At 46.3% G+C, this 26296-nt stretch overlaps 4 protein-coding genes and 1 non-coding gene across 11 annotated transcripts; 4 read left to right on the top strand and 1 right to left on the bottom strand.

The window, feature by feature from the left end:
• The first annotated feature begins 341 nt into the window (after nt 1-341).
• LOC109526547 (uncharacterized) lies at nt 342-7771 on the top strand. Of its 2 annotated transcripts, none has more exons than XM_019887890.1 (13): nt 342-528; nt 1544-2080; nt 2213-2508; nt 2639-2819; nt 3725-3864; nt 4304-4872; nt 5012-5285; nt 5512-5704; nt 6071-6255; nt 6411-6506; nt 6651-6809; nt 6999-7092; nt 7231-7771. In XM_019887890.1, exons 2-13 carry the CDS (start codon nt 1557-1559, stop codon nt 7292-7294), a joined length of 2775 nt encoding a protein of 924 aa, XP_019743449.1. In that variant the 5' UTR covers nt 342-528; nt 1544-1556; the 3' UTR covers nt 7295-7771. The 2 variants fall into 2 exon arrangements, with proteins under 2 accessions (XP_019743449.1, XP_019743450.1); XM_019887891.1 differs by having other exon boundaries at nt 4307-4872.
• On the top strand, nt 5927-6008 carry trnas-gcu (transfer RNA serine (anticodon GCU)). Its single transcript has one exon. It is a non-coding gene; the product is annotated as a tRNA-Ser (tRNA).
• A 759-nt stretch (nt 7772-8530) lies between the features above and the next one.
• On the bottom strand, nt 8531-11921 carry LOC109526548 (proline-rich protein 15-like protein A). The gene is made up of 2 exons (XM_019887892.1): nt 11583-11921; nt 8531-10037 (listed from the first exon to the last, which is right to left on the bottom strand). The coding sequence occupies exon 2, from the start codon at nt 10010-10012 to the stop codon at nt 9704-9706; it is 309 nt and encodes a 102-aa protein (XP_019743451.1). The 5' UTR covers nt 10013-10037; nt 11583-11921; the 3' UTR covers nt 8531-9703.
• A 1391-nt stretch (nt 11922-13312) lies between these two features.
• Nucleotides 13313-16718, top strand: cdk5rap3 (CDK5 regulatory subunit associated protein 3). Of its 3 annotated transcripts, none has more exons than XM_019887813.1 (14): nt 13313-13442; nt 13588-13636; nt 13934-14065; nt 14171-14271; nt 14374-14422; nt 14515-14693; nt 14797-14933; nt 15015-15159; nt 15236-15331; nt 15446-15524; nt 15597-15685; nt 15795-16000; nt 16252-16423; nt 16607-16718. In XM_019887813.1, exons 1-14 carry the CDS (start codon nt 13437-13439, stop codon nt 16670-16672), a joined length of 1506 nt encoding a protein of 501 aa, XP_019743372.1. In that variant the 5' UTR covers nt 13313-13436; the 3' UTR covers nt 16673-16718. The 3 variants fall into 3 exon arrangements, with proteins under 3 accessions (XP_019743372.1, XP_019743375.1, XP_019743373.1); XM_019887816.1 differs by having other exon boundaries at nt 15236-15314; nt 15444-15524; XM_019887814.1 differs by having other exon boundaries at nt 13314-13442; nt 13591-13636.
• A 603-nt stretch (nt 16719-17321) lies between these two features.
• nfe2l1b (nfe2 like bZIP transcription factor 1b) lies at nt 17322-25608 on the top strand. Of its 4 annotated transcripts, none has more exons than XM_019887811.1 (7): nt 17322-17557; nt 18412-19170; nt 19614-19814; nt 20262-20351; nt 20508-20642; nt 21263-21904; nt 22330-25608. In XM_019887811.1, the coding sequence occupies exons 2-7, from the start codon at nt 18622-18624 to the stop codon at nt 22972-22974; spliced, it is 2262 nt and encodes a 753-aa protein (XP_019743370.1). In that variant the 5' UTR covers nt 17322-17557; nt 18412-18621; the 3' UTR covers nt 22975-25608. The 4 variants fall into 4 exon arrangements, with proteins under 4 accessions (XP_019743370.1, XP_019743369.1, XP_019743368.1 ...); XM_019887810.1 differs by having other exon boundaries at nt 18416-19170; nt 19581-19814; XM_019887809.1 differs by having other exon boundaries at nt 17323-17557; nt 19581-19814.
• The last annotated feature ends 688 nt before the right edge of the window (nt 25609-26296 follow it).

Genomic DNA, 26296 nt, shown 5'->3' on the forward strand with positions numbered 1-26296 from the left:
GAACAACTTCACATTCACAGTGAATGTATTTTTTGGTTTAATCTTTTTTTTTTAGAATAGATTGATTAATTACAGCAAAATTAGCAATAGCTATATATCATATTAATAGTATAACATGAGTAATAATATTCAACTTTCTCATGAATTTATTTGAGTAACATTTTCCAAATGACGATAACAAAGTGTAACGTAAATGATGACATTTTAAAGCACACAAAAGTTTGCCAACCCCTGACTTTTTTTTCATTGGGATGCTGGAATGGCGTGGGGGGGGGGGAAGAGGGAAGCGGGTCAAAAGCATCATCATCATCATCATCATCATCACCCCCCCCCTCCTCCCCCTTAGCGAATCAGACCGCCCGCCCACTCCGGGGGGGAGAAAGTGCTGCTTTGTGAATGAAGGGATCGGCGGAAGGAGCAGAAAGCAAACTTTTTCCCAAAGCAGAAAAACGCCGTTGTTTTCCTCCACGTTTCGGCGTGAAGAAGCTTCCACGACACACACGGAGCGTCACGGGAACACCACGCGAGGTAAGCCACTCATTTTTGTTTTAGGAGTGCATGTGTGTGTGTTTGTGTGGTTTAGGATGCAAAGATGCATGCACGGCAGCCGAACCGTGACCGGAATAAGTGTCTTGTGATGATTGGTCATTCCCATGCACGATTCGCCACTCCGTGGATCGTCCGGGGGCGCGTTTCTTTCCCCCCCCCCTCACTCGGTGAAACGATTTTACTCGAGATATTCTTCACGCATGCAAACTTTCCGTTTCGCAACATGACGTGACTCACGCAAAAGACGTGCAATGCGCGGTGTCACTGTTCCACGCACACACACACAGACTCACACACAGAGGACTCATTCATGCTGTTATGATGAGTGTCTCTCGTGGACATTTGACGTCAGCACATCTTACTTTCTTCATGTTGTTTTGATGTGATGTCTTCCATCACAAGTGAACGAATGCGCCACACACATAACAGCAATGATCCAAAATGACATACCATTTGCTTAAAGCTGCCCCATCTGCACAACACATGTCACATCCGTTCCATCCATTTTCTGAAGCGCATGGTTTGATGCCGCGCCCATGTCATATAGTATGTTCAAAACTCCACATTTTCATCCTCGTTAATGTCCCAGGTCTTGCGATACTACCGACCGAGTTTGAAGTCAATGGGATGAACTCTTTCGCACAAAATGAGCCAAAATTGGACATTCTAATACATTCTAATAGTTCACTTCCTGTACATTTTACAGCATGGCTACCAAAGACTTTTTGGACGTCAGGTCAAACGTATCCTCGGTAGGGGTGCTACAGACTACTTTTTAGTACCCGTGTATGTTTTTAAAAAAAAAATCATTTTTGCCAGGCCCGATGTGTGTGCAAACTTTGGTGAGTTTTTGTGCATGTTTAGGCCCTCAAAATGCAATTAATTGAGGCGAAGAAGCATCAGAATTTCTACAGGTCAGCAGTCACTGCTTGGGCCCTAACTAGCTTCCCCCCCCCGGAGCTCCCTGCCCAATTTGCTCTTTTTGCTTTTGCAGAAGCTGCTCCACGATGATGGCGCTCACTATTCTGTGTCTGTTCCTGGTGACCCTGGCTCAAGGCGAGCCCTGCCTCATCATCAGCGAGATCAACGCCGACAACCCCAGACTGGACACGAGCGAATTTGTGGAATTGTACCACACCAGCGGGCAGCGCTCCTCGCTGGACGGATACACTCTGGTCTTCTATAACGGCAACGGAAACGTGGCTTATAAAGTCTTAGACCTGAAGGGCCACAGCACCGACGACAGGGGCTTCTTCCTGGTGGGCTCGGTGGAAATGCTGCCCAAACCCGCCATCCTCCTGCCTCCCAACACCGTCCAGAACGGTCCGGACGACGCCATCGCGCTCTATCACACGTCCGCGGCTCGTTACGTCGAGAAGATGAACGTCACTGCCGCGGGTTTGGTGGACGCCGTTGTTTATACGACGCGCAAGACGGGCGGTGCCGAGGTCCTGGCTGAGATCCTCACCCCTGGGGAGCGGGCCTTTGTCGAGGATGAAACCGCCCTGGAGGGGGACGAATCCATCGAGAGGTACCCGAGAGGATCCGTTTTGAATATTTTTAACACAGTGGTACTTCGACGCAAGTTTAATTTGCTCCTTGACCAAGTTTGCAACACAATTCACGCTCATGAACAGCTATGGTTGTCTCTCTCGCTCTCTAGGTGTTTGTTGTCTGAAGATCGCTGGGGCTTCCGGGTGTCCGCTCCCTCCCCGGGCCAGAGGAACAACTGCACGCCGTCCGCCGCACCGTCAAGCCTTCCCGTCATCACCGAGCTGAAGCTGGGCGGAGGTCAGGTGGACGGCTTGGTGGAGCTAACGTCGACGACCGACGCCGGTCCTCTCGTGTTGGTGGTGCTGAACGGGAAAACGGACAGAGTCAGCTTCAGTTTCAACGTGAATGTGGACACCTCCAGGAACGGACTCATCTCCGTGACGGTCGACAAGAGGTATATGAAAGGTAAGCGTTTCCCAACCATTACTGAGCCAAGTACGGATTTTACATTCAAATTGTGACTATTAAATTGTGCTTCGGTGTGATCTATCTATAATGCGAGAAGATAGTATTGATGATGGGGCTTTTTTTCCAGGAGACGAGTCTGGGGCGGTCGCCATATATAGCGGTACGACTTCGGAGTTTCCTGTGGGCAGCCCGTTAAGTCAGATCGAGCCTCTGGACTCGTTTGTGTTCGCCGGCCCCGGAGACAGACCCAGTGCCAACCTCACGGAGACCCTCATCCCCGGCAGGCAGCCCTATCAGCTCAGCAACAGGCAAGGGAAATGATGACACAAAACTCGCTCATTTCAAGGTCGTGCTCAGGGGAGAAGAGTCAAAACTAACTAAGCCGAATGAGAACCATGAAAAATCCATTCTGCATTCTGAGCATTTACATTATCAGGAGCCCATTGATATTTTTTGCATTCATTGAGTCATTTTTTTCTTCCCTCAGATTAGTTAATTGCGATGTAAATCTTCATTTTAAATGTCATTTTTTAAATTTATCGCATTCAATGGTATGATAAATGATAAATTATAATGTTTAAAAATGTCTAAAATAGCAGACTGATAGATGGAGTGGCATTTTTTCATTTTATTAAAAAAAGTTAAATAATCATAATTTAACTACATATAAATGATTATTATTCACTTCATAAATAATTGCTTCAAATATAATTGTTTTAAAGAATTTTTTATTAATTAATGCCCATCTAAATAAATGACCCCCAAAAAAAGGGGGTTTCCAAACTGTACTTTTTATTCTTACGACACCATCTTTGTATTGATGGCGGGATTTGATGGTCATCTTGTGACCACTGTTCCTCTTTGCAGAAGTTTGCCTTCCTGTATTGTCATCAAAAATACGCTTTGAGTCATGCTGACTTGGACTGCATCATTACGCTGCCATCGTCTTCTGGCTCACTCAGTAACAGCTTCTCCTTTCAACTTCAAGAACATGTCAAGAATTGCAGCTTTTGTTTGTCGCTTTGGTCCAAACGCCGCAAGGGTTTTTCTTTTCTTTTGGTTTTAATCTGCAATAAAGTTTAAAAAAAATACATGTCAGGACAACCCACTTTTTCATTCCATCACCAAAACTTGGTATTTGAAAAGGGGTGTGTAGACTTTTTAACGTACAGTATGTGTCATAATTATGTCCAATGTCATTTTCCTTTGTCAGTTTAAAAGAGGGAGGCTTCGACCTCAGCCGTTGCGGCATGGCCACGTGGACCAGAGACCCCGGCGTCTTCTGGGAGGCCCCGCAAACCCCGGGGCAACCCAACCAATGCCCCTGGCCAAAAATCTGCCCTCACACTATGGGTGAGTGTTGGGTCAACTTACTGTTTATGCATATGTAAATAATTCAGGATCTGGATAGAGAGCATTGGCACAAATGACTGATTTTTGGATATGGAGTTTGCAGGCAGATTTTATATACATACTGTGTGTGTGTGTGTGTGTGTGTGTGTGTGTGTGTGTGTGTGTGTGTGTGTGTGTGTGTGTGTGTGTCCGCACACTCACAGGCATATCATCTTTATCCTTTATGGGAAATTATACTTACTGCATTTAGAAGAGACATTTCTGTATTTATTTTGTAGGGTAAATATAATACTGCCCCCTGGTGGCTCAGAACCAGAAGAAGCAATATAACGTCCAGAGTTAATAAAGCGCAAAAATCAAGGATTCCATGTCCGAGGCAGCATCATTATGAACCATTGATCCCTAACAGCAACTTCATAAATGCACTTTCCTGTTGAAGTAGTTCCAGGAGGCGGTGCAGATACATCCCCACACCTGCCGTCTTGGGGGACTGGTGACTTCTTGATCAACGAGCTGAACACAGACACTCCCGGCATGGCTGAAGACGGCGAGTACTTGGAGCTGTGGCACCCATCCGGACGCCGCGTGTCCCTGCAGGGCATCTGGGTTCTTTTTTTTAGCGCGCACAACAACAAACCCTACAGAGAGATCAGCCTCAGTGGACACTTCACCACCGCCAAGGGCTACTTCCTGCTGGGCAGCGACAGGCTGGTGCCTGCGCCTTCTATCCGCCTGCCTCCCAACACTATCCAGAACGGACCGGACGCCGTGGCGCTGTACCGCAGCCCCTTCGGGCCCCCGTCTTCGCAGCAAAGGGGGATCCCCACCAAAGGGCTCCTGGATGCTGTGGTGTATCGCAAGATGGGATCTGATAAGGAGGCGCAGGAGCTGAGCAAGGCGCTGACACCTGGACAGCTTGCCTTACTGGAGGATCCGGAGGTTCTTCCCGGTGACGAGTCGCTCAGCCGCTGCAGAGGCCTTTACCCCTATGACCTGTCTTCATTTTCAGTAAGTACAAAAATAAAAAAAAGACCCTGTCAAGTGAATTCAGCGATTTGTTTTGACAAGTTTGAAGATCACTCCAAAAAAAAAAGTCAAAAGTCTGAGAACTATTCATTTCTACAGTATTTTTTTAATCCTTCCACAGGTAGCTCCGCCCACTCCGCTGAGGGAGAACAGCTGTCCCCGCCCTCCTCCGGTTCCGGAGGGCGTTGTGCTCAACGAGGTGGCGAGTGGCCACTGGACCAATCACGGCCAGCAACGGTCCTTCGTGGAGTTGCGCGGCCCCCCGCTGACCGAGCTGCGTGGTCTGGTGCTGGTCATGTTTGACCAGGAACACAGCGGCAGGATCGTTGCGCTTCCTCTGACTGGATTTATCGACGATGACGGGTATTACACGGTCGGCAATGTCACTGAAGCGGGTGAGCACAGACAGATAGGATGGAAAATTAGATATGGCATAGGGGACACTTTTTTTTTAACATTGTGGCCACTTGCATAAACTGCTAATTTGTGGCCTCAATTTTTTCTGATGGATTTTTCTTCATGTTTCTTTTTTTCTGTTTTATGGCCATAGTTGATTTTTTTTTTTTTCACAACTGCTTCATACTCTCACTCCCCGTGCTTATGTGTTTCTTCTCTGCATAGATCAGACTTTCCCAGAAGGCGAAGATGTGCCGGCCCGAGGAGCGGTCCTCCTGTGCTACGACCTGTTCAGCGTCTGCAGAGCTGCCACCGCCCTGACCAACTCCAGTCGGCGCGACGAGCTGATATTCGGCGACGTCCAGCTGCTGCTCTCCTCGACGTCCGCTAGAGGGAGCCAGATCATTCCGGCTCTCAGGTGAGCACGGAAATCGGCAATCTTTCGTGATTTTTTAAAATGGTTTTAACAGTATTTTCCGTCATACTAATACACTGGTTAAATGCCGGGAGCACAGTACAACATAATGAGCATACTCTGCAATGACATACTGCTGCTGTCCACCTCACGCATTGTTTACATTTACCCTGCGCACATGCTTTTCGTGAGTCAGTGCTTAAAAATAGATCAGTGACACAACCCGACGAGGTGGCCGAGAGGTTAAGGCGATGGACTGCTAATCCATTGTGCTCTGCACGCGTGGGTTCGAATCCCATCCTCGTCGTGTGGTTAGTCAATCTTTTGTTTGCTTTTCCCAACAAACGCAGTTTGTCTGTGCATGTCCAGGTCAGTCCAAAACGGCGCCGTCTCTCTCAGCCGCTGTGCGTGCTGCGATGCGAGGAGCCCTTCTTCGTGGACGACGTCTTCGCCGACGCCTCAGACCGTCAACATCTGCCCCAGCATTGCCTTCTCCAGTCACATCGACGTTTGCCTCGGACCTCCGTCCAGTGGCTGGCCGGAGAATTCGGGAGGTGAATGAAACCATGAAATAAAGTGGATTGTATGATGAAATTAATTAATTAAACTATGAAGAAGTATTTAGGGAGGAAAATGTACTGTTTTGGCTAGGATGGATTTGTTATTGTAAATCATAATACAGAATGTGATTTGTGTGGGATGTTTGCAGACTGCAGTGGTCTCAGTCTGGGAAGGAGGATCGTCCAAGTGGCCCACTATCTGGAGCAAAAGTGTCTCTGTGGAATATCCGCTTTCTCACTCCAAGGTGAAAAGATTTTGAGTCACATGGAACATTTTGTGAAGGAAGATGATGTGACTTGACTCATGACTCGACTTTATACTCCCGCATCATTTTTTTTTTCTCTACTGCACTGTGACATTTACATGTTCTGGTTTGTTCCTGTTCAAGGGGCGAATTTCTCGTGTGTGTCTGGCTGGTTGCGAGTGTGGGGAAATATCCTGGCCTTTTCGGACCACCAGAAGGCCCTCATCATCCAGATGTCCCCCGGGAAGCTCCCGCATGACGATGGTTGCCCCGCCCCCACCACTGACAGCCGCACCGGCACAGGTCAGTAAAGTCTTTCAGGACGCTTCATTAGGTACACCTCCTGAATAGTATTAAGACCTTCAGTTTACATACTTACTGTATCACACAAGGTAGTCTGACTAGAATTGTTTTGCTCTCTCATTGGAACATGACAACCAATCCACTGAATGTTTATATTTTCTGTTTTGTGTCATTTTGACGATGTCCTAGGGTCCAGCCTGGGTTTACAGGTTGGTCTGGTAGTCGGCCTGCTCGTGCTCCTCGCGCTTGGAGCAGCTCTTGTCACTTATTTCTACAAAAGGAGGTATGTATTCTGATTTTCTTTCGTTTGTTCACATGACAAATGATTTGCGTTCATGAAATGAAACGTGCACAGATGGAGGGACCCCAGTTTGAGAACCGCTATCAATTCAAAGAGTGTCTGGGTGTTTTCTGCTTGCAGGCGTCCTTTGGACTACGCCACCATGGAGCTGAGCGAGCACGCAGAGGGTCTCTCAGATCTATAGTAATCGGGGGCTCGTTTAAGTTGTTTGCATGTGACTGTGAGTGTGTTTAAAAAGTTACGAATCAGCTGTTTTGGAACATATTTTTATAATGGTCATTGTTTGTGAACAGTACTGGTTACTACTATGAAAGGGAAAGAGGTACGAAGGGAAGAGGGTAGGAGTGGGCAGGTTGAATGGTAATACTTGAGAGAAATAGTTTTTTTTTGTGGGGGGGCTTCAAAATGATTTAATTAAGTGAAGCGGGATGTTCTCGGCATTGAGTGGCCTTTCCTTTTTTTTTTTTTTTTTTTTATTCTTACCTAGTGTAAGTACAGTGAACTAAGGCCTGCCACAAAAATATACAGTTAGTAGAAAATGTTTATATTTGCTTATATGGAGAGTTTATAATTTGTCGCAAGCCGCGTGTTAGTTTTGGACACTTAATGACTGTGAAAACTATGTAAATGTATTGACGTGTACACGATTGATCCTGCATTTCATTGCTATCACATACATATTTTGAACAACAAATTTAATTTGAAATTTAAAGTCATAGAAAATAGTTATGTTGCTTTAGCTTTGGACGTCAGCTCCAACGATAGCTTCTAAAGGTTCCTTCAACGTTAGCATTTACATTAGCTTCCAAAATTTTACCTCAAATTTTAGCGTCAACGTTACCGCTAATGTTAGCTTCCTAATTTAGCTTCCAATGTTATCTTTCAATGTTAGCTTGTGAAATTAGCTTCCAGCATTACCTCTAATTTTAGAGTTAATGAGGACAAATATCAGTTTATAAAGCTAGCATCAACTTCAGAATTACAAAATTGGTTTACTCCCGGTTTTATTTGACCTCTAATCAAATTTTCAACCCTGTTGCTGTTTGCTATCAGGTTGGGCATCTCTAAACTGATGTTACACATGGTGCTTTAGAAGTAGCAAGGCCTCTGGGCGACAATCTTAGGGCATTACAGAAAGAGCACAAAAATAATCAAATGATTGTTGTTGTTTTTTTTTTTTCTTGTAATTAAGTGAATTGGATGAAAGTTCTCTGCATTGAACAGCCTTTCCGTCCTTGTTTTCTTACTTGGTGTATTGCATCAAATATTATAAACCCTGATTGCTTTGCTACATTTTTTTTTAAAGTTCTTGCAAATTGTAATTTGTTTTCAAATGTGAATGTGTGCCAATTACCACTTTCAAGCTCACTTAGAGTGACGTTTACATTTTCTTGCCTTATGAAAAAAAGGGACGCAAGCCTTGATGTGGATGCATTTCATTTATGAAGGTTGACTTATGGGTAATGGGATCGATTTTATGTTCATATTGATAGTGTCTCCGAAATGGTCATTCTGCATTGTGTGTGTTTTTAGGTTAAAACCTCATTTGGTAGAGGAACAGCCACAGTATAAATGGAAATTTAAACACTCCTTCGTAGATGCCAACAGAAGGTGTAATGTGAAGTTTCCATCAATGATCTTTCTGTGGTAATACAACTCCAATTTCTTCCTTAAAAAGAAAAATAAATGTTGGCATTTATTATTAGAAATGTTCTTCAGATATATCCAATAAAATAAAATTACCTTTATGCCACATTGCAACGTTCGATGACAGGTTTACTGTACAATTTTGTACTTTGTCTGAAAAGACCGGCCATTGTCTTCCTTAAGGTTTGAAATAAAAAAATTGCCCCAGTTATATTGTGGTCATTTTTGATGTGTTTTTTTTTTCCACAGATATTTTAATTCTCATATATATTATGCTTTGCAAAGAGTGCTGGCCATGTGCAGCATATGTAGCCACTCCAGCAGGTGTCAGTGTAAAGATCCACCTTAGAGGATGAGGACGAACTGGTCCATGACGAGTGGATCGACTGACAAGTGTCTGTTTACAGTCTCCATGGCCACGGAGGCAGCAAGAGGTGAGGCTTGCGTGAAGTGACTTCATCCAGTTTTAGAGTGCGCAGACAGACAAACGCTGAACTGGTCGCTGGTCAATTCACAGTTTTTCCCCCCCCCCCCCCCACACACACACACACACAAACACGATAATTATTTTTGATACTCGAATAATCCTTTAGAGAGCTAATATTGCCTTTGACATGCTTCCATGAGACTTTTGTTAGAAAATGGGGTTAAAAAAATAATCACAATGTGTCTTTGTTGAATGCGTCCAAAAAAAAAAATCCGCCGATACAGTCTTGTTTGATATGTACAATAATTGTCGATGTTTCACCGGTTTGGTTACTCCACTTGTGTACTGATTGTGTAGCATGAGTGTTGAAAGTTCATTTTGCTTAAACACCCCCGTTAGTATATTAAAATATCGAAATTGACTGGAGCACATGAAGGTTCTGTTGGGGTCTGTGACGTTGGCCCGGCACATGTTGGTTTAGAGTCTTTCATTCATGACGTGCTACTTGTCACTCTTCTTCTAGTGGTTCTGCTCATCCAGATTCTGCTCCCCAAACAGGTCGGGGTTCTCGGTTAGCGTGGCTCGGACCTTCTTCTTCTCCTTGAAGCGTCCGGAGTGGGACACCTTGACTTGGCGCCCCTTAATGGCCGACTTGTCCACGATCTTCTCCAGCCTGGCGCTGAACTCGGATGTTTCAGGAGTGGGCCCGCCGCCCCCGGCGGGGTCTTTGGTGTTGCTGCCATACTCTGCCGGGATCTCGTACAGGACCTTGGACTCAGTTTTCTTCTTGCGAGAGAAGGTGAGCTTCCACCAGCTGGGGTCGGACATGATGGCGGCGGGACGGACACGAGACCTGCGGGACACACAGCATGCAGAGTTGTCATTATGTGTGTGTTTGTGCGTGTGTGGTGGGGGGGGAGTGGGGGCTGCAGGGCCACCTGACACTTGGTTTTCACCTTTTGAATGAATAAATAATTGAATGAATGAGTATCTGGTGTTCATGTAATCTGATGTTATGTCACACAAACACCTCCTGGATGAAGTAACAACACGACACAACATGCATCTGACTTTTAGACTAGACCTGATAATACAAGACTAAATTAGACAGGCTGGGCCGGACTGTACTAGACTAGACTAGACAATATTAGACTAGAGTAGACAACTATACAAGATCACACAATACAAGACTACACTAGACGAATCTAGACTAGACTATTCAATGCAAGACTAGCCTAGACTAGACTAGATGGGGTGCTGGGCTGGACTGGACTGGACTAGACTAGACCAGAGGGTTGTCACACTGCATTACACTCCTCTACGGCCAAGCGTTCCCCGCATTACTCCACTCTGTTCTCTCCTCTTTGTTGTCAATGGATTAGGAAGTTGTTATCATATGATTCTGTCGTGCAGTGTGTATTCTATTCTATGGTGTGTGCAAATGTTCTCGGTTTCATATGAGCAGCTATGCAAATAGCGCACATGTGCGGCGGTCTTATCAGGGGCGCGCACACCTGTCGGCACAAAGGTCCCGCGTTGTGTTTGATCTGCTGTGTTGACTCCTGAAGTCGTAAATGTTTTATTTCTTTTTATGCTGCTAAGAGGGCTGCGCTCCATGCTCGATAAGTCGTGTGTTTCACTGCTCAGGGGCAGAGGTCAATTTAATACTGAAGCGATAAACAATCAACAAAACCCGCAGTAGAACCGAGGAACATAACAATAGTTTTTTTTATGGCTGTTTTTGCAACTAAATGCAAATGCATGGACCTTACATATTAAATACAACTGAACTCTACTAGGGAATGATTCCATCAGCATCAGAAGGGACATTAATCATAATTATTGACAGAAATGGCCTGTCAGCTTCTGAAGAATAACTTTTGCAATGTGCATATTTCCTCCAGGTGTGTCGGACCTTTGACTGTTGACTCATGGAAGGCCCAGCCGCAGTTGACTTTTAATAAGTTACCGTGTGTGTTCTGTCATGCCTCAACACATCACAGAAGCCAGACAGCCCCCTCCCCCCCAACCCCCAGCACCCCAAAAGGAACACCAAACACCTCTTTTTCTTTTTTTCTCTTTTGGGGGTGCAAATCACTAACCAGCTGACGGCAAGACAAGGCGCTCTCCTGCACTGATCTAATGCGCCATCACACTGTCTTGTGCTTTGTGACTCGGACTTTCTATTATGGTTAGTTGAATTGGTTACCATGGTTACAATAACAATCATACAGTGGATACAGATAGGTAGGTCGCTAGAGAAATGTATATATAGAGAGAGAGACATTTGACCCAATCACTCAGTTGTTGTGCGGGTAAAGCTATGATTTCAAACTGTCCCTGAAGGCAACACCTGGTTTGATGAATTAGATCGATAGATAGATAGATAATGTCCTACCTTGCTGGCTGAAGAAGGCAAAGACAGCAAAGGTGGTCAAAAATGAGTAAGTGCCGCCATGCTTAAGTCGTCTTTCACCCCCCTTTTTTGCGTTCTTCCTGTCAGGTGAGCAGCATCTCTCTTGTCCACCTGTCTTGTCACCGTGCAGCTACCTGGCACACACACACGCACACGCACACGCACACCTTGGTCCCTCCCAGCCGACGTGCAGACATGTGTGACGGTGACTCAGTGGGACCTTTCTTTGGTCCACGACGTAGAGATTCCTGTGAGCCAAGCAGCTTTCCAAAACTGCACATAAATTTCCCTTTATCAGTCTCAAACGCCACTCTGGCCCTAATGTGGAATTTGGACTCGGAATAAAGTCACCTTTGTGTTTAACATGTGCTACTCCTGTTTCACAACTAGACTGCTCGCGCGCACACACACACACACACACACGCACACACACACACGCACACACACACACGCGCACACACACACGCACACGCACACGCACACACACACGCACACGCACACACAATGCATATGAATCCAGGGTCAGTTAGCCGTGTTTTGCATAAATGGTGTGTGGGTTTTGCACACAAATTTGCCAGACATTCAAATGCCTGAATACACAGTATGAATTGAGCCACTGAGAACTAGAGTGGGCTAACTCCATTATTGTCATTAATCCCAGGTTACTTCATTTCATTCAGGCAACCTTGATGATACTGAATGGGATCCAATCGATGAAACAGAAAATGTTGATGGGATCTCAGTTGAGGAGAGAAGTGCAGGCAATATGAATATTATGTTTGGCAAAATGCCAGTAGCAGAGGGAAACCACAAATTCAAGTGCATTATCGGAAATATCATCATTGCCATATAAATAAAAAAGATTAACCCCCAATATTTTATTGTAGCCATAAAACTCTCCTGTAAAATGACAAAAATGGAGAGCGCTAGCTAAATGACCACCCGAAGCTATGAAATCCTGTCAAATATTTTAGTTTTAGAAATATACTGTATATTATACAGACGATTAGACTTTCAGAGTAGGGTTTCAAAATAGGGTTTAAACTAGAGAGGATTAGGGTTTCTTTTCTCAAATTTCTTCTGTCCCTTTCTTCCTGTCAACAAGTTAATCTCAAAAGTGTGCACCTAGGGTTAACAAAGGAGGAAGGACAACTTGGAGATCATAACTAACAACAATAAACACAATAGTTGGAAAGAGGCTATATAATGCATCATAAAGTTTATGATTAAAGGGTGTGTATGTTGGATGAGGATGGATTCAGATACCCACAACATACCTTCTAGGCCTTTTATATGCATTAAATAAAGGTTTGAAGTTGAATTCTTTTATTTAAAAATATATATTTTGCATGAACAAATGCGCTTTATCGACTGTAGACAAATGAGAAATTATTCATCCTGATACAAGCACAATAGGCTTGGTCGTTATCACAAAAACATCCTTGATAATTTGAGATGTCTAGCAATCAAACAATTTTACAAGCATAAAAAATAAGTTGCTATGAAATGTCGAGAATCAAAACATAGAGATAATTCGCTGTTAAATATACTTATTGTAAATAAAAAGATAAAAACAAAGTCTTGATGATTTGTCGCCCTCTATTGACCGACCCTACCTCTACACGAAAATAAATAATTTCCCATTCACCAATAGAAGGGAGTTTTCAAGAAACTGAGCTCTGATTGGCGAATTGTTTTGGTAACGTAACATCGCCTTTTCCTATTGGTTGATACTCTCGTAACGTGTCACAACCGGATGAGTATCTCTCGACAGAAAGCCTTCAAATAAACATGGAATAAAGCCTTAAACAGGATTTAACAGAAGAACAAGTCATCATGGAGGTAGGAGGAATACAATAACGAACTCATAAAGATTTAGCTAACTGTTTTAAAGATCAATATGAGGAGCAACTGTGCAGCTGTGGCTCTGCTTCCTTGCTGTATAACGTTATCAATTACGTATGTCTAAAATATTTTCTCACTTCAGCAGAACATACAGAACATCCCGATCGACATTCAGACCAGCAAACTTTTAGGTATGGCTGAAATAATATTTTGTTCCTGTCAAGCCATATACAGGGGTTACTTTTGCTTAAACTCTATGCTTTCATGGACCTCTGGAAAGCAGGAGATGATGCGTTCAATGTCATTACGTAGAGCAGTGTACCCAAATTTCATTGAGGCAATGTAAATGATGATGGATGCACTGATTAATTGTATCTTCTACCATCTATTGGAAGAGACTTTAATTGTTTTTCCTCTCACGAAACGTAATCGATTGGTAGGCGAACAGAAGTTTTTTGTTCCAAGTGTATGCATGCGCCTGTGTGCAGACTGGCTCATAGATCGGCGTCACTGCAATCTAAAGTGGCAGAATGCCGTCAAAGGGATCCGAGAGAAGATCAACGCAGCCATACAGGACATGCCAGAGAATGAGGAGATCAAGGAGCTCCTCTCGGGCTCCTGTAGGTGTCTATCCACACTTGATTTTGATGATTTTGATATGATTTGACTCCAATAAACTAAACACAGCACACTTATAACAGCTTAACTGACGGTGTTTCATATAGACATTCACTACTTCCACTGCTTAAGAATTGTGGAGATCCTGAAGGGGACGGAACAGTCATCCAAAAACATCTTTGGCAAATATTCCTCGCAGAGGATGAAGGTGAGAAGATGCAAAAAAAAAAAAAAAAAAAACAACCGCGGTCGTCTTCTCTGTTGGTAAAGGACTTCAAAGTCTTCGAATGGTCTGATTGTGTGCTTGCAGGACTGGCAAGAGATTGTGCACCTGTACCAGGCAGATAACATCTATTTAGGTGAACACAGAATCAGTTGAAGTGCTCTTGAAAACATCAGAAAAGAGGAAACAAGTGTGCCCAGCGTTTTTTTTTAATTTTTTTAAATGCAGCTGAGACGGCCAGCCTGCTAAGTCGCAACGTAAGCTACGAGGGTCCGGCTCTGAGAAAGCAGCTGGCCAAAGCCAAGCAGCTGCAGCAGGACATGAGCAGACGGGAGGTGGAGTGCCAGAGCTCGGCCGCTGACATGCGTGAGCACTACTACGCCGCCTGCAAGCAGTACGGCATCAAGGTGAGTTCACGTTGTACGAATTGAAATGCTGTCCTACAATAAAATTTGGAAAAAGGGCACTTTTCTGGTTGCACTGTTGTCACCATGCTGCCCCCTCTCCTAGGGAGACAACGTTCCTCGTGAGCTGCAGGCTCTGGTCAAAGATCTCCCAGATGTTCTTGACAAAGTGGGGACAGACGCCGCCAGGCTTGAAGAGAAAATCCAACTTTACACCGCTTTCACCAACTTTGTATGTGAGTGGTGAGTGAGTAGACCAATCAAACAAAAAATTCACACACGCTCCTTTTTACCGTTCCTGAGCTGAGGAGCACCTGTCGGCAGGTCGGAGCCGGTTCTTCCTATTTTGACGTTTGCGCAGAAGAGAGGCAACGCCACCTTCTATGAGTGGAGGACTGGGAAGGTTCCCACGGCGGTGGAGAGGCCGCATGTGGAGGAGACGCCTGTCGAAGCGCCGGCAGAGGACACGGTAAATAACCGTCAATAAGCTTTCCTAAGTAAAAATAGGTAACTAAATGAAATTGCACCTGATTTATGTCACCTAGATCGACTGGGGGGACTTCAGCACTCAGGAGGCGAGCTCGGAAATCACAGTAGACGACGGGATCGACTGGGGCATTACTGTGGAGCCCGGCTCTGAGGTCCGATCCGCTAAAATAATGAGAACGGTTCACGCTGTTACATAATCACATGTGGAAAAAGCGAAGATCTGTGGATATGTTCCAGATTGCACTCTTGATGTTGTTTGCCAACAGGGTGGCGGCGATACCATCGACTGGGGGGACGCCGACGTCGCTCCCGTTGAGATTGAGATTGTACAAGCAGGCACACATTGTGAGGGAGCTTCCAGTTGTACCAATTAGACTTGCTTGAATATTTTTACATGCTTGTTGGACATCGTTGTAGGTCCCGAGGGCGTGGCGAAGGGCAACGATGCCTTGAGCTTGCTGGAGAACGCTAAGTCCCGCAGCCAGTTCATTGATGAACTCATGGAGGTAACAGAAATTCACTCGTACCTGGACTTACGAATGACACAAGTCAAGTCAAGTCACAGTGGTTTGTAATCACGGCCTCAAATCTGCACCCTGTTCCTGTCCCGCGCAGCTGGAAACGTTCCTCAGCCAGCGCCTCACCGAGATGGACCAAGAGAGCGACGTGGTGGCCATAAGTCAGTTCCAGTCGGCGCCGCGGGTCATCCAGATCCAGAGCAGCGAGCACATCAGAGGCATGTTGTCGGAGGTTCAGGACCTGCTGGGCCGTCTCACGTCGCTCCGGATGCAGCACCTCTTCATGATCCTGGCCTCGCCGCGGTACGTCGTCACTGCGCTGCAAAAACTGGGCTTCGGACTGGAAAATTTGATAGGGCAACATTTCATATATGGTTTGCACTTCCTAAGATTCTTGATTTATATTTTTAGGCTTTTCTTAAGATTTCTAAGGTGTCACAGAGACTGCAGATAGACGTTAGATACAAAGCTAATCTGGCACAGAGCTGTTTGCTGTTTTCTCGACTGGTCCTTGACAAAGAAACAAAAACTAAACAACAAACGCTCGTGTGCAGCTATGTGGAGCGCTTGACAGAGGTGCTAAGCCAGAAAATGAAGCAGGCCGACATTCTGGAGCTGAAGGCCATCAGCATGGTGGAGAAGAGGCGGGAAGCCTTGGAGGAGCAGTCCAGGCTAGAGCCTCGGGTCGACCTGTTGGTAGAACGCACACAGGAGCTCAAAAAAATGGTAATCACTTTGTGTGAATGTTCAGTGTCCAATTTGATGTTTTAGCAACTGTCCAGAAATTACATCCTTTTTGTTATTATTGCTATCTACGTAAGTACGTATGTATTGTAATATTTTATATGCGCCAATGTTTAAAATAAGTGCTGCTTACTGAATTTCGTTTTTTCAATCTATTTCTCACAGATTGAAAGTGACATTTCCAAGCGCTACAACAACCGACCAGTCAACCTGATGGGCGTCATGATATAGTAAGGTTAACCAGGACTAAATAAAAAGTTTTATTTCATTTAAAAAAGTCTTTCTGAATGTCTTCTGTCAAGGCTAGAACTTCAGCGTTCTACCATCCATCCATTTACTTACATTCACACTGCCTTTCACTCACACACACATTGCATTTAAAATGAAAACAGACTCTATTCATCAATTTTATAGTGTCCATTTCATGATGAGTCCACACATGAAGCAAACGCTTTATTTGTAATAAATAAACAATTTTTGGTATACAGTAGCTGAAATGGGATAACACTGCTTGGGACTAACTGCACTACATCATGTGCTCCGTCCAAAATGCCACTATAATAATTCTTGACGTGTAAACAAAATTGTAAGAAAACAATTAAACTCATTTGTCATTATTCCAAAAGACAGAATATAATGGTTTGACAAGGTGATGATATAAAGAGGCCAGAGCAGTAACACGTTGCACTAATTTACATCACTGAGTGAAACAATAACAAAAACACTGCAACATAAAATATGACTCATGGAAAGTAAGTGACGAGCAGTTGTTTTTCTTAAAAGGGAAGAGTTCCACCGCGTGACGCGTATGGCCTGATGATATTTATAAATCCGTGGAGGGGAATTTCAGTCGGATGATGAAAGCGGCGACTAGAAGGTTCTACGCATGCGCTGTGCGAAAGCGTGTTTTGGTGTCAACCGCCTCGGATAGGCTAACGTTAGCCGGAGCAGCTAGCAATTCTGCAAGTCATGCTGGGCCAGCCAACAAGGGAAGGCTGGGTGGGCTGAGCTAAATGGGACGACGGTAACACGGAACTTTGGTCCGGGCTGGATTGTAATTGCGGCGTGTTGTGGACTTGTGGCATGGAGACGTAACACAATTAAAAGCTGCTTGACGTGAGTATTAACTAAATGTTTTTAAATGGGTAAGCCGGTACATCACAGCGAACGACGTCGTGACGTTAGATAAACGCTTATACGAAGAAGTATATTTTGTAAGTGGATAACATTTGTGTTTCAACAATTAAACAAGTTATCCAGTCACGTAGTTTTGGACTATTAGGTATTTTGACAGCAAGTAGCCCAACAAGGCTAATCGCAGCTGACAGCCGCGAGTTCCAATAGAATGTGAGACTTTGTCTAGTCCCGCCCACGTTTCGCATCTCATTGGCTTTGGACGACTGCACTGGTGTGTCGCTTCCGCGTTTGGGCTCCGACGAATGGCTGTTCCCTCCCGTCAATCACCACTTGTTGCTAGGGAGATTGTTTGATGCTAAAACGTCGAATCCGGTGACAACGCCTCTCACTTTCATTTTAAGGAGAGAAAATTCAAGTGAACTTAACATGCACACGGCTAAATGTCTCTTACAGCGGCCTGTTGTATTTACAGCGTGATGCCGTGTTTCCGTTAGGCGAGTTAAAAATTACAAGGCGGCTAAGTGCTAGCCACCAGGAAGAAGAGAAGAGGGGAGGAGGGAGGGACCTCGTCTGCTGCTTGGCCAGCTTTCACCTTCAGCTGCACCGCAAGAAGTTGTTGTCCCGTCAAGGGTGGGGTGGGTGATGCTCAAACCGCTCCTCGGCTCTGTTGAATAGGAAAGAATGACAGCGACGTCGTTGGGAGTTGTCTGCGACGTAGGGAGCGACTGAATCCTGTCCTCAAATGTGCAAATGCAGTCGAGCTTTGAGATTTCTGAATTGTCTGCTGCTTCCTCAGAGCTCTATGGAGCATTCATGGTTGTTTCTCTTGCCAGGAAGATGACATTCATATGAAGAAGGAAAGTGGAGTCTCTCACAAGTGGAAACGTTTGTCCCCCCCACCCCAAGAGATGAAAACGTTTCCCTCTGGACTCTCCCTGGCCTGGCTAATTGTTAAGCTTTATTAGTCCTCTGGTACTTGTCACTCCAAGGCCCCGTTTTTATTTTTATTTTTACTTTCACCTTTTTGTTCCTTTTCCAAAGAAATGCTTTACCTGAAAAAGTACTTCACAGAGGGCCTGATTCAGTTCACCATCCTTCTGAGTCTGATCGGGTTACGGGTGGACGTGGACACCTACCTGAGCGGCCAGTTGCCACCCCTGAGGGAGATCATCCTGGGCCCCAGCTCAGCCTACACACCCGCTCAGTTCCACAACCTGCGCAACACGCTGGACGGCTATGGTATTCACCCTAAGAGCGTGGACCTGGACCAGTTTTTCGCCACCCGCCGCCTGCTGAACCGGGTGCGCCAACTGGATCGCCTCTCTGTGCCCAGCCCCGAGCTCGACACCTGGCTTGTGCACCGCGACGTCGAGAGTGGCCAGGCGGGCGGGGCCAGCATCACCCTGGACAATGGGGGCGGCCTCGAGGACGTGAACGACCTCGACGCTGCCCCGGCCATGAGGGGGACCGGGGGAGGCGAAGGGGGGCCGCCGGAGACCACTTATAACCTCAACGTGGCCGACGGCAGCCTCGGGGCAGTAGCCTCTGACGGTGACCAGCGGCAGGACAACGACGACGACCTCAGCAAAGAGGTAAGTGGGAAATATTCCATTCATCTGTTTGTCATATCTTTTGGATTAGCTGAAGTCTCTCCATAGAAGTCTTGAGAAAACCCATGCAAGCACGTGAGAACATGCTTCCTACAGTATGACCTGAGCCCAAATTCGCACCCAAAACCTCAGAATCATGCGGCCATGAAAGGCAAAATATCTTAATAGCATCTTTTCCCTCTTAAGAATGCTCATATTGTGACAGCACACAAAGGCTCTGTGGGGCCGTAATGAAGCAAAACTCCAGTTTGGTCACATCATGCTCACATGGTCACGTTAGCATAGCACCAATATCATGCTCACGTCAACTGACTGGTACTTTTCGAATTTTAAAATATCACCATGATGTGCGACTTTGCAGTGTTACATGCGTACTAATTCTTGTACTGCAGGACATCGACCTGATTGACATCCTGTGGCGACAGGACATTGACCTGGGCGCCGGCAGGGAGGTGTTTAACTACAGCAGCCGGCAGAAGGACAACGAAGAGGACAAGCCTCGCCCGGCCCAGGAGAGCAAGGAAAACAACGAGGAGCAGCAGCAGCGAGAAAGCTGGAGGAACGACGTGAACCTCCAGACGCTTCGCTCTGTGGACATCGAGACGGGAGAGAGCATCCCACAGCAGGTTCAATAGCTTCCTTGGTTTGATCAACTCCTCCTCTCTTTTGTCTTGCACACAGACGTGACATCCCAATTGTATGTTCATAAATGTTGTAAAACTGTACTGTAAATGTATTGTACTTGAAAATGAAATACAACCAAAGCGTCTCAATTCAGCAACACAGTCAGCACTTTCACGGGAGAAATATGTTCATGTTAGCTTTTTTTGGGGGGGCAATATGACACCTCTCCATGCCTGCGTTGAGTCCTCGACCAAGCTTATGAAACCACAATTAGTTTCTGCTCTTATTTCAACAGGTACTCATCTGTTGTATAAGAACCGGTACCTGAGCGTTGCGATTTTCTTTGCCCAACCCCTATCCCACTCTCTGCATCTTTTGTGTCATGTTCTTCATCTCAGGCGCTTCACGTTTTCACTCATTTCCCACTTTGTGGTGTGCATGTTGTGCAGCTGCCTGCAGCGGGCTCACAGACCTCCCTGTCTCTGCAGGAGTGCCTGAGGCTGCTGGAGTCCACGTTCCCCTTTGGAGAAGACCCTGAGGTAAAAGGCGGCCACATCAAAGCCAGACGCACATTGAGCGACCTAACTAGACCAAACTGGACGTTCGCCAAACCAATTATTGCAGTGAATGAAAAATACAAAAATACAAAGATGACTTTTTTGAACTCATCCATTTAAATGTTTTTTTTTTCTTAGTTTCCCACCCCGGCCGCACCACCCGAAGTGGCGCCCCCCAGCGCAGAAGCTCCGTCCACGTCGTCACAGGGCCTGGCACCCCAGCTGGACCTGGAGCAGCAGTGGCAGGATATCATGGCCGTCATGGAGCTCCAAGTAGGCAAAGCTACACGATTCTCGCACGCAAACCACAAATTGATGACTCAAACTGGAAACGCCTGCGACCGGTTGGCAACCGGTCCAGGATGCATGCCGCCTCTTGCGCTAAGTCAGCAGGGACGGGCTCCAGTAAATAATCACCAAATGAGGACAAAGCGCTTTTTGTCATGATTTTTGTGCTAAAAGGCATGACAAATCAGTAGAGAAATGTGTAACTGTACTTAGGTAATGACTAAAACAGATACGTCAGTTCGAATTCACTCCACCAAATGTAGGAATAGCACCACCGACTGAAACAAAGGCTGCGGATTACTTTCTACATACGTAAACTAGTTGATTTTAATTGGGTGACTGGCACAGACAAACGAAGTGGTGAACGGGAATCAACAACTCGCATGAAAACAAAACAAAAAAAACATTCAGCTGGTCAACAGTCAATAAAGACAAACGACGGCGGCTGCCAATATCAGCCACCGATATAAAAGTAAAAAAGACAATCTGACATTCATTGAAGTCCTCCTCAGCAGTAGTTGGCACTTTTCTTCAGCAGTTTTGACACATCGACAAATCATCATCTGCATCAGAATGATCTAAATGTATGGCGTTATATGTCGAAGGCCATGGACGTGGACAACAGCGACGCAGGCTGCAGCGTTGACATAAGCAGGACGTTGGCGTCCGACTTTGGACTGGTCCCGTCCGCGGTGCCGATCCACCAGAACGTGAGTCTGCACCAGGCCTCGCTGGCCAGCTGCAGCCAGGAGTTCCCTCCGGTTTTCCCGCCTCACCTGGACTCGGCCGGAGGGGTGCAGGATTCCTCCAGCAACTCCAGCCACATCAACGCCACCTTTGGGTCCACTAACCTCACCGGACTCTTTCTGCCACCTCTTCTCAATGCCACCGGGGCCAATATCAGCGCCACTCCCATCCCGGCAGACCCTTTCAGCGGGCTTCTGGAGGAATCCATGCTGGATGAAATCAGCCTCCTGGACCTGGCCATGGAGGAGGGCTTCAGCCACGCTCAGGCCTCGCAGCTGCGGGACGAGCTGGACTCGGACTCGGGCCTGTCCCTGGACTCCAGCCGCAGCCCGGCATCCCCCAGCAGCTCGGAGACGTCCTCCTCCTCCTCTTCCTCCACCTCCGCCACCTTCTCGGAGGAGGGCGCCGTGGGCTACAGCACCGCTGCGTCCGACTCTGAGGAAGGAGCCGTGGGTGGATACCAGCCGGAATACAGCAAGCTGTGCCGCATGAGCTTCCAGGTTGCTTTTTGATTTCAAATCATCCATACATCCAATTTCGTGCTTCTCCTCATTCGGGGTCGGAGGTTAACGGGAGCCAATCCCCGCTGACTTTGACGACAGGCGAGGTACACCCTTGGCTCGTCCCCGCGGTTGTAGCACTTATTTCCTGGTGTCCAATGTCAGGGCCCATAAACCAACAATGGACAAGTTGCCATTTAATGTTAAGGCACGCATAGGCAAACAATGAACTGGTTACCAGTCCAGAGTGTACTCTGCCTCTCAGCCTGTCAACTGGGATAGCCTCCAACTCAGCCTAATGAGGAAAAGCACTATAAAAAAAGGATGGATGCACATCCCCACGTGACTGACTAAAGTGCGTCAATCTGCTGTCTTGCCATCTATCTGTTTCGCCATCTGTCTCTCATTCCTATCTATCCATCCAGGACAACTTCCACGGTCTCCCCCAGTTGGGAGGAATCAACCACAACCATACCTACAACCTACCGCTCGGGACCCCTTTGACCGAGCACCCCGAGCTCCCCAAGAAACAGAACCCCAAGAACTCCAAGCTTCCTCCCCCGACGTCCGAGTTGCTGGACAAGCACTCGAGCCGGGACGAGCGGCGCGCCCGCGCCATGAAGATCCCTTTCTCCAACGACAAGATTGTCAATCTCCCCGTGGAGGAGTTCAACGAGCTCCTGGCCAAGCACCAGCTGAGCGAAGCGCAGTTGGCTCTGGTTCGAGACATCCGCCGGCGCGGCAAAAACAAAATGGCGGCACAGAACTGTCGCAAGCGCAAGTTGGACACCATCATCAACCTGGAGGAAGGCGTGCACCAGCTCAGGCGCGACAAAGCACGGCTACTCAAGGAAAAGATGGAGTTTCTGCGCTGCATCCGGCAAATGAAGCAGAAAATGCAGAGTCTGTGCCAGGAGGTTTTTGCCCACGTGCGAGACGAGCAGGGCCGGCCCTACCCGCCCAGTCGGTACTCTCTCCAGTACGCCGCGGACGGGAGCGTTTTGGTGGTACCGCGCAGCGAGCAGAACCGGCCCAGGGCGGACAAGAAGACCAAGGACAAAAAGAAGTGAGGCCACCAATCTTGTGGGGGACTTTCTGCACACGGGACAAAGGCGAGGCCGGCCAACCTGCCTGCGCTTGGCTTCCCGTATTCGTTTGGCCCTTTTTTTCATTCTGCTCCCCGTTATTTTCCCTCGCTTGCCTGCTCATCTTTCCGGATTTCCGAGGCAGGAACAGGGAATGCAAAGACGTTTTTTTTTTTTTTAAAGAAGCTGCTTTGTGGAGACCGGGCAAAGGACAAATAGCAGTCACCCAGGGAGGTTTGTGAAGGTCTGGGATAGACTTTCATGGAGTACCTCAAGCTCCCCACGAACTTGAAACTTCCGCCTCTCCTGCTGAAGCTCAAGGGAAAGCGAAACCGAGCCAAGCCGTGAAGACTTATTATGACCAGATCATCAAGATCCAAACACAAGATCATCAACGTCTTCATGGGGGAGTTCATCAAGCTTCTGGCCAAGAACTGGATGTGTCGCTCCTCTTTATTTTTTCCCTCGCTTTTTGCTTCACCACTCATCCTTCGGGACTTTCGAGGCGGGAAGAGGGAACGCTTCGTGGAGGTTGGTCGCAGGAAAAATTGTACTCAGTGAGGAAGGGCTGCGAACCCATTTCACCAAGGACCTGCAGCTGCCCAAGACCCAGAACACCCCCCCCCCCCGCACCCTCCAAAAAAACTTCAAGCTTCAGCCCCCAGCAGAGCTTCTGGATCCCCCACGTCCGATCACAAGATCAGCAATCTCCCCGTGAAGGAGTTCCAACAAGCTTCCGGCCAGAACCCAAAATCTGCGCTCCGTATTTCGCTCTTTACGTACTTCCGAGATGGGGGGGAAAAAAACGGACGGCAAAGAAGACATTTTGAAGAGGTTGCTTTGTGGAGGACAAACTCTTCGGTTCCAACATCAGAAACCGCGCCGAGGGTTTGAGGAAGTAGCGATGCCTTGCAACGTGTATCCACGTGTTCTTCTTCTAGATTTCCATCCATGTGCACCGTCGTCTCCAAAATGTTCGGCTTGATGCGCTCCGCTGACATGAACTCCTCAATAGTCTGTAGTCCAGGGGTTCTCAAGCTTTTTGGGTTCAGGGACCCCATACAGGGGAGAATTATTTTTCAAGGACCCCCCACCACAATACTACTATCACCAATCAAACATACAGTAACTCAAAATAAACGTTTCAAGCTTGAGATTTAAGGCTATTAATAGCAGGGTGTCAAACTCAAGGCACTGGGGCCACATCTGGTCTGCTAATTTTTGTGGCCCACAACCAGCAAGTACCATGTTTGCTTCATGTTTCTTGCTAAATTTATTTATTCTTTTGGCAGAAAACCTGTACAGAAATTCAACTTTTTTTGCTTGGTTTTACAAGCATCAAATCGAGTTTAGAAAAGCATGTTGCCACTTCCGAATTCAGCAACTTTTTCTGACCCCTCTCTTGTGATTATTCACAATCATATTGGGGCTTTTAATTGGCCCACAGCTAAGGTAGGGAGGACTAAGCGCTTCATGCTTTTGGGCGTGCCATACATGGGTATCCACGTACATACTGTAAAGGACACGGACAAGTTATTGCTAATTCATTTGCGAACCCCCAAGTTACACCTTGCCGTGGGTGGCCCGCGGACCCCCGTTTGAGAACCACTGCTGTCTACTCAAGTCAGCTCTACATTCAAGGCCTGCACTACTTTTTCCTGAGTTTTTAAATGTAATCATCAGAACTTTTTTTTTTTTTTGCACCCTTCTCAAATCTAAGCGATTAATCTCAGTTAGGATGTGTGTGTGTGTGTGTGTGTGTGTGTGTGTGTGTGTGTGTGTGTGTGTGTGTGTGTGTGTGTGTGTCAGTGGCGGTGATGATGGTAAAACTACTGTAGTCTGGAATGTCGTGCGGTGATGGGGGAAGCGCACTTGTTACGCTCGTATCAGGGGCGGTACTGAAAAGATGTCGTTTGTGGTCCTGAAAAGAATCTGAAGCAAGTGGGAAATGAGTGTGGAGCCCCAGACCATATATGGTTTTGAGGGGGTAGAATGGCCAGAATTGAGATAAAATATAACTTGAGCATAAAATACAAATTTCTAGCCATGGAATGCTATTGTGGGTTTATTATCGTTCCCACAAACAACTCTGATGTCGGGGCAAATGGAGTGCACCTTCACGAGAAACCGCAGGGTCTTCTGTCTTAGTTTCTCAGGAAGGTGCGCTTAATTTGCTCACCAAACTGTCCAAGATGGTATGAATATTATGTGCCCATTATAGCTATTCTGTGGCCACAAATGTGCATTTTTTTTGGTGCATGTCACATCAGGTGGCCACAATGTAGTATTTCATATCCCCAAATTTGCAATTTGTGTTTATGATATATCTAATTCGTGGCCACAAATCCGCATTTTGTGTGCATGTTTTATCTGTTGTATGGCCACAATTACATTTTTTGTCATGTTTGGGGCTCCAGAGGACATTCGGAATGGGCGTGAAAGCATCTCCCCTTATTGTCGCAAACTCTTGCATCCTGCTAAAACTTAAGCACTTTTTTGTCTGTCTTGTAAATATTTGTGTGCCCCCCCCCCCAAACCACCTTTTGATTTAGATGTAGTTCCATGTTTGCTGGCAATCAACATTTGTTTTTATGGATTAATAAAGTGTTTTTATTTCCAGCCTTTGCATTTTCAGTGCTTTGGTCATGTCAAACTAAACCAGATGAGACATTTGCAGTAAATCTGGCGTTTACTACTTTATTTTACAACTTTTAGTCGATCACGATCGACCGGTAACTCTGTCTCACAATAAGTACTGTATTTAAAAAACAAAATAAAGCGGGTCACCTTTAACCTCCGATGCCACGTGACCTGCATCACCGGAAGTTGTTAGCGGTTAGCAGTCTGCGATTGCAGCTAGCAGTCAGAGCTCTTGCGCCAAATCTTGTGTTATTCTCATTCAGAGTTTGTTTTCTGCCCAAGTCACCGAGGCCACTGGCAGAGAATTGGAATCTGGAGAGCCGAGAGAAGCATTTTAAAACGGTACGCGTGCCCTACGATTGTTATGCCTCAGAAGCGCGTCAGGTCTCGACGAAGGTAGGCAGTGAGTTCCTCATGACAAACTCTTGTGTCGACAATTTTTTCTGTTTCGTTAATCTTAAGAGCCGTTAGGCTGTTTTTGCTCATGACATAGGTGTGTCAGTGCGTGGGTATGCGGTAACGGGTCGATTGTAGGAGGTTGGGCAACCCCTGATGTAGAATGATGAAACTCCCAACTTTGAATTTTGTGTTAATTCCCCCCCAGTCAACTCTTGTCCTTACTTTGTATCTTCAGCAATCAAGTAAATGTATGAATGATAAGTTATCA

Source organism: Hippocampus comes, unplaced genomic scaffold (genome assembly GCF_001891065.2).
Source record: "Hippocampus comes isolate QL1 unplaced genomic scaffold, H_comes_QL1_v1.1 scaffold416, whole genome shotgun sequence".
NCBI lineage: Eukaryota > Metazoa > Chordata > Actinopteri > Syngnathiformes > Syngnathidae > Hippocampus > Hippocampus comes.